Genomic DNA, 8,048 nt, shown 5'->3' on the forward strand with positions numbered 1-8,048 from the left:
TATTTGATAATACGTATACATATTGCCCCTTTCCCCATGCCTATCCCCCCCAGTATAGATTACATATATACGTCTTTTAACATGTGACAACTTTATGACAGTAATTTTTTTAATTATTGATTAATATCTGAAATAGCTTTGTTGGAAACGAATATGATGTCCTTAAATTTTTCAAGTTGATACTGCGATTTGTTTGAATCAGAAAGTTGTTTTTTTGAAATAATATACGACCCATCTATAAATTCAATGGGATAAGTTCTCAATTTTATATCACACAACAGTAAACTGGCACTAAAACAATCACTGCTGACGCACTTAATCACTGATTTCAAAGCAAAACGTGTGAAGACCGCGATCGAGGATCATTATACTTGTTTACCGACTATTCACCAGTTCCACCTTATCTTTTAATAGACTGTTTCTACTCATAGCAGCAGAAGATGTATGTTACTTTTAGCATGAATCTAGCTGTCACAAATATGTTTTGTTGTCGTAAAACATCATCAACATATGAAGGTAAAATGAGAGCACTGATAAAACTTATTAAAGGCCTGGTAGATACTTAAGAAATAATTGGTGCAAGCTATAGTGTATTATTGTTTTAACATAGGTAGGCATTATATTCGTGATTATTTTTGCCCAAGCGATAGTGAGGGCTAAAATAACACGAATAAAATGCCTTCCCATGTTAAAACTACAATAAAGTATAGCTTGCATCAATTATTTCGATTCTGATTAGGACAATTTTAGGTAATGTCTATGTCCGATGTGTAGTAGTGTACAGCGTTTGTACAGGCTCTTCCATAAACCTCCTTTTTATTTTTGTACACAAGCAAACGACTGGCAATGTGAATTTTCGGAGGGAGGAGTTTCGAACAGCCAGCTTGAACGGTTGTCGTATCTAGGTCAAATATATCAATTTCGAATTGCAACACATTACAGTCATGATAAATGAATTAGTAACAACATGTGCATCATTTTAGAGTTGTGAAGTGTTTTAAGTTAATGAAATATATTAAATACATGCCAATTTGATAAAATTCATTATTCTGCAGTAGTCAATATGCGCATGTTTGGATTTAGAGCATGGATTTATTCACAAAGCGAAAGAAGCACGTCATTTTTTATTCAGTAAATATATTATTTACGACAAGATATTAGGTACACGTTATACAATTAGTTTTTAAATAAAATAAGCAGTATTTATGTATGTTTTCTTCCTCTCACATCACATCAATTAGCAGTGTTGTCGTATGTTTTCTCTACTGACATCACATACATTAGCGGTATTTACGTATGTTTCTCTACTCACATCACATAAATAAGCAGTGTTTACGTATGTTTCTCTACTCACGTCACATAAATAAGCAGTATTTACGTATGTTTCTCTACTCACGTCACATAAATAAGCAGTGTTTACGTATGTTTTCTCAAGTGTTGTTCAAACTTTCTTTTTTCGATAAACTCTTCCCCACATACTTCACACACAGAACGGGTTTCTTTGTTATGGTTCCTCACGTGGTTCAATAAGTTTCCATTTTTAGTGAATGTTTTACTACACAAATGACATGTGTAAGATTTACTATCAGTGTGGGTTTGCATGTGTTTTTTTAAGTAACCTTTTCGAGCAAACGCTTTACCACATATGTTACACTTGTATGGTTTATCATCGGTATGGGTTCTCATGTGTTCTTTGACTTGGCTATTGTGACTAAAATCTTTACCACATATTTCACATTTATAAGGCCTTTCTCCTGTATGCAGTTTGGTGTGGCTCGTTAAATGTGACTTCGTCGTGAATCGTTTATCACAGACATCACATTTATGCGGTTTTTCACCCGTATGGGTTCTCAAGTGTGTCTTTAAATCACTACTTCGACTGAAGCTTTTGTCACATACATGACATTTGTAGGGTTTTTCCCCAGTGTGTATTCTCATATGTTTTTTAAGATCACCGCTATAATAGAATTGTTTACTACACATGTTGCACTTAAACTGTTTATTGCCAGTATGTATTCTGTAGTGTTTTGTCAAGTCGCTGTGTACACCAAATGTTTTGCCACAGACGTCACAAGTATGGGGCTTCTCTCCAGTATGTTTTCGCTGATGTCTCAAAAGACCTTCATTCTGTTTAAATCCTTCACCACAACTATTACATTTAAAAGGTTTTTCATTGGTATGCTGCCTCGTATGTACTTGTAGATGACCAATTTGATTAAAATTTTGACCACACACATCACATTTATGTGGCTTGTCGCCGCTGTGTATTCTGATATGTATTTGTAAACCTCTTTGTCGACTAAATAATTTACCACATACATCACATTTATAAGGCTTGTCACCACTATGTATTTTATCATGTTCCCGTAAACTCCCGCCATGCTTAAACCTTTTACCACACACATCACATTTATATGGCTTATCACCTGTGTGTATTCTCATGTGTATCTTTAAGGAATAACTTTCATTAAACTCTTTGAAACATAAATCACATGTATAAGGTTTTTCGTTAGTGTGTAATCTCTTGTGTATCTTTATATATCCCAATCGAGTGAACCTTTTCCAACATATATCACACTTATAAGGTTTATCTCCAGTGTGTGTTCTCTTGTGACATTGTAATCCACTACCGGTTCTAAAATATTTACTGCACATAGTACATTTGAAAGGTTTGTTCCCAGTATGTGTTCTCATGTGTGATGTTAAACCACCAGACTGGCTAAAAGATTTATCACACACATTACACGTGTACGGTTTCTCTCCAGTATGTGTTCTCATGTGTTTCTGTAGGGTACTACTCTCACTAAACTCTTTATCACAGATGTCGCATTTATAAGGCTTTTCCCCTGTATGTGTTCTCATGTGCAGTTTAAACCGTTTAGATCGAACCTCTTTACTACATATATCACATGACGTATGGAGGTGTTCACGTGTGTGTGAAGTCATGTGGTAGTTCAGGCTGGTTTTATTTGTGAACATTTTCATACATATATCACATTTATAAGGCTTCTCACCTGTATGCACTCTCATGTGCCTATCAATGTAGCTTTTGTGACTAAATCTTTTCAAACATATACTACATTGATGAGGTTTATCACCGACATGCGTTATCTTGTGTTTCCTTACATGACTGCTGGTGGTAAAACATTTACCGCATACATTACACTTGTACGGTTTGTCACCCGTATGTAGTCTGATATGTGTCTGGAGGGTACCAGATTGTCCAAAACTCCTACCGCAAATGTCACATTTGTAAGGTTTATCGACATTGTGTATTCTCATATGTATTTGAAGGCTACTTTTTCTGGTGAATGCTTTTCCACATTTTGCACATTTGCATTGTTTCTCATCCATTACTTCAATGATGATAATTATAATCCGACTTATTCCCTTTTCTGTGTCTATAAAACAGAAGCAGGTCTGTATACAAATGAGGTTTTACTGATCTTACCTACAAATAAACGTGAACTATTAGGTTTAATTCGTTACTGTATGGATATTTATCAATTATGGACTTTTAACTACACTATACGAATATTGTATTATATATATGTATTTTATTAGTAAGAAAACTAAATAAGTCATTTGTTTACTAGTATATATTTAGTATATGTGATCTCCCAACTTCGACAGACATAAATATTTCTGCAATATTTCATGGTATACTAATTCTCATTCCCACATTTAAAGAAAACAAATCAATAAATGAATTGATACAATTCATGCTTCATTTCAATTTTTTAATGTTTTTTTTTTTATCTTTAAATATTGAATAAAGATCAAAGTTTTAAAATGTTGTAAAGTTTATCCATAACGTATCGTTAGACTATTGATGACCATATGATACGGTGCTTTTTGTCCGCAATTCGCTTTTTGTCCGCTTTTGCTTTTTGTCCGATAATTTTGCTTTTTGTCCGAAACTTTTGCTTTTTGTCCGTTGCTTTTTGTCCGTTTTGCCTTTTGTCCGATTATTTTGCTTTTTGTCCGAAACTTTTGCTTTTTGTCCGTTGCTTTTTGTCCGTTTTGCCTTTTGTCCGATTATTTTGCTTTTTGTCCGAAACTTTTGCTTTTTGTCCGTTGCTTTTTGTCTGTTTTGCTTTTTAGCTCACCTGGACCATAGGACTAAGTGAGCTTTTCTCATTTTCTCATTATTCGTCGTCGTCATTAATTTTTACAAAAATCTTCTCTTCTGAAACTACTGGCAAAATTAAAGCAAACATGGCCAAAATCATCCTTAGGGTATTTAGTTTCAAAAAAGTATCCGATGACCCCGCCCAATAATTAAGATGGCCACAATGTCTAAAAGAAGAGCATCGCATAAAATGTAGATTTTGGCTTATATATCTGAAACAAAACCATAGAGACAATCTAACAAGGGATAAGAACATTTCGCCTCATAAAATAATGTGGACCAGTCAGAACTTTTCATGTGGGACAATATGAGCTCTTAATTTTAAAAAAAGTGGGACAATCGGGAATAAGCCCTACAGACTTGAGCAATTCTTAAATAAACACTGTTGATGTATCTCTTTTAAATTTTCTATTAAAAAGTGTTTTACATTTACGAATGCACTATATTGTATCTGTATCTAAAATATTAAACGCATTTATTTCGTGATAGAAATTAAGTAAATGCTTATAAAGTAACCATTTTATTACTTTTCCCCCTCTTTTCGAGTTTGTCAAACAAAAATAAACTACTTTGTTGAAAATGCTGTTGTGTTAACCAAAGTTTCCTTAATCTTATTACTTGAATAACCTCGAACTTCCTCGTCATTTGGATATAGTTGCTAAATAATTCCGAAATGTATGGATTAATACAGTTTATCTAAATAAATAGCTACACATATTTTACGTAAACTTTGTGATAGTGTTCCAAAAATGAAGTTTGTTTGTTTGTTATATTTGTAATATTTGTAATGTTTAAGAAAAATAAAGTTGTTGGAAATATGACGAAAATATTACCAGACTTAAAAAAGTTTTTTTTTAACTGAAATGTTGCAAAATATTTTGGAGCGACTGTCAATCGGCCATTCGCATATAAGTGCAAATGGTGACTATATATTATTAGCGGGAAGAAGAAACTGTGCGTTTAAGCAATAACATGTCGTAAATGTGTGCACTTCCACATGCAGCAAACGCCGACACCATTTAACATAATGATAAAACTATTCAAACGAGAAAACCATTGGTTTACAAAACACTATACGACAAACAAATACAGAAACAAACAACAACTATTGAATTACAGATTGAAACTCCGTTCCTGACTTATTCGTATGATTATCATATATAATATTTAGCGCGGTTAAACATCAATTTAGAATTTCAATAACGAAACCATCACTCAAGGATTATTTGATTTGATAAATTTCTAAACTATTCTAAAGTTTCGAGCATATAAAAAAGAAGATGTGGTATGATTGCCAATGAGACAACTATCCACAAAAGACCAAAATGACACAAACATTAACAACTATAGGTCACCGTACGACCTTCAACAATGAGCAAAGCCCATACCGCATAGTCAGCTATAAAGGCTCCGACAAGACAATGTAAAACAATTCAAACGAGAAAACTAACGGCCTTATTTAAGTCAAAAAATGAACGAAAACAAATATGTAACACATAAACAAACGACAACCACTGAATTACAGGCTCCTGACTTGGGACAGGCACAGATTTAAATAATGTGCCGGAGTTAAACATATTAGCGGGATCCCAACCCTCCCCCTAACCTGGGACAGTGGTATAACAGTACAACATAAGAACGAACTATAAAAATCAGTTGAAAAAGGCTTAACTCATCAGATAGACACAAATACAAGTGGACGTGGCCGGGTACTTATACATCCCGACACAAAAAGTCACAATGAACAGATCTGAGAGTACTCGCAGTTATCTGACAGCTATTTCAAAGCCACTAACAACTAATAAAAAGTCATGCCTCTGAGACTTAACGTTCGTTTAAGTCTTTGAATATCCCATGTATTCTACAAATTGGTGTACGTACACCATTGCTCACACGTTTGAGGATGACAGACTAACTTACGACCAGAATGAATAAGAATTAGTCTATATAACAAGATCTAAAATATTTCTAGTGTAAAAGACTTTAACCTCGCCACATTATTTATGTATGTGCCTGTACCAAGTCAGGAGCCTGTATATTCAGTGGTTGTCGTTTGTTTATGTGTTACATATTTGTTTTTTCATTTATTTTTTTGACATAAACAAGGCCGTTAGTTTTCTCGTTTGAATTGTTTTACATTGTCTTATCGGGGCCTTTTATAGCTGACTATGCTGTATGGGCTTTCCTCATTGTTGAAGGCCGCACGGTGACCTAATGCTGTTAATGTCTGTGTCATTTTGGTCTTTTGTGGATAGTTGTCTCATTTGCAATAAAACCACATCTTCTTTTTTATAAGAATGCCAACTCCTCACACGTACAATTATTACTTCATTTTCTTTTTTTCACTCATCCAATTATTATATCTATTTTAATTCAATATTGTATCCATATAAATGTATATGAACGCTTACATATATATAATTATTGCGATATCATATATAAGAGAGAGGCAAAGTGTACCAAAGGATAATCACACTAAAAAGGGTTGAAACAAACCAACTAAGCCGCAGCTGAATGAAAAACAACAAGATACACAATAGTCCACAAAACAAATGGTCCGAGAACACAATTAATTCGTAGTGCATTTCTTTTAGAACATAAATGAAAATTTTAAAAATCCCACCTGCGCTTTCTCAATGAAACTTTTACAGTGTGTTGTACTAATTTTGGGACAAATTATATCAAAATTATAGGAAACTTCATCGCGTCTAACTCAAAATATGGACAATTTTGTGTTTAGGGTGTCTTGAAATCTTTTGACAGCTTCCGAAGTGCTAATTTTTAACCTTTTTCAGCTGGACCAAATCACTACTTTCCTGTAAAATTCTGAACCCAAATTTTTTTACAGTGTAATTTCACCCCCCTCCCCCTTACTTACAATGTGAGGCATTAAACAAGGAGAAATAAATTTGGAAGGGGTATAAAAAATATTGGCAAGTAACCCACTGTTATCACTAGGGACTAATAACGAAAATCAAGGGACGACAATTGTGGTCTCGGACGAAATCATTGAAATTTAAAATCTGAGCAACAAGAACCAATGCAACTGTGATGATGTATGGTTAACTGGAAGAGTAAGATAATCCTGCTCTGTCCATTAAGTTTTAAAAAGTCATGTATTAAACTCAAACTCTCGAACACGTTGTCTTGGAAGATCTTTATTCCAAGGGGGTCCTTAATAGTTGCTTTTTGATAATCCTATAAGGAGTTTATAATTTAACTCCTTGCGAACACTTTCATAAGGAACGAAAATTCCCATCTGCATCTTTTTGAAAAGATTGCAAATATTGTTTAAATTAAATAGGGTATCCCATTTCAAACCCAGCGTCTCGGAAAATCTCATTTTAGGGCACTAGACAATGATTAAATGTAGTAATTCGATAATAATACATGGATTTCTCGCGAAAACATCGTTAAGGCGAAATTTAAAGTTTGTCTTGGCTGATTGAAGAAATTTCACAATAAAAACTGAAACGCAAAAACGCAAAAACGCATAAAGATGTTTATTCAGGACAATAACTTATATAAAACAACAGCAGAAATACATATAATGTATCACCAATGGAGGTTGTAAAATACTGTAGGTGATACTTAAACGTAATGTTCTATTTATTTTTTTTGTCGTTAAGGGGACTGGAGGGTATTAATCCATTATTTTTTAAATATACATGTAGGATTTTGCTTGTTTTTCTATAGATGAACTTTTATCATATACTAAATAGAAAAATCAAATAAAAACATGGGGTTATCGTTCACGTAAGCTCACAATCTGCCCTCGAAAGAAGCAACCATTTTTGTTAAGGTACTTTTTTTTAAGTTGAACTAATAGGAGAAATAGAGAGATATATATATCGAAATAAAAAAAGAACTAAATTACAGAAATCGATTTAATTTTACAACTGTTTAGTTTACGTAA

At 33.5% G+C, this 8,048-nt stretch overlaps 1 protein-coding gene across 3 annotated transcripts in view; it reads right to left on the reverse strand.

Moving 5' to 3' along the window:
• Positions 1–1,108: 1,108 nt before the first annotated feature.
• LOC143063468 (uncharacterized) overlaps positions 1,109–8,048 on the reverse strand; it is a 28,326-nt gene continuing 21,386 nt past the window's right edge. For 2 of the 3 annotated variants that reach the window (XM_076235638.1, XM_076235639.1), the window contains exon 2: positions 1,109–3,451. In XM_076235638.1, the coding sequence (XP_076091753.1) occupies positions 1,417–3,354 (1,938 nt within the window). In that variant the 5' untranslated portion in view covers positions 3,355–3,451 and the 3' untranslated portion in view covers positions 1,109–1,416. The remainder of the gene's footprint in view (positions 3,452–8,048) is intronic. The other variant, XM_076235640.1, reaches the window with a different exon arrangement.

The sequence above is a fragment of the Mytilus galloprovincialis genome, chromosome 2 (assembly GCF_965363235.1).
Source record: "Mytilus galloprovincialis chromosome 2, xbMytGall1.hap1.1, whole genome shotgun sequence".
Lineage (NCBI taxonomy): Eukaryota > Metazoa > Mollusca > Bivalvia > Mytilida > Mytilidae > Mytilus > Mytilus galloprovincialis.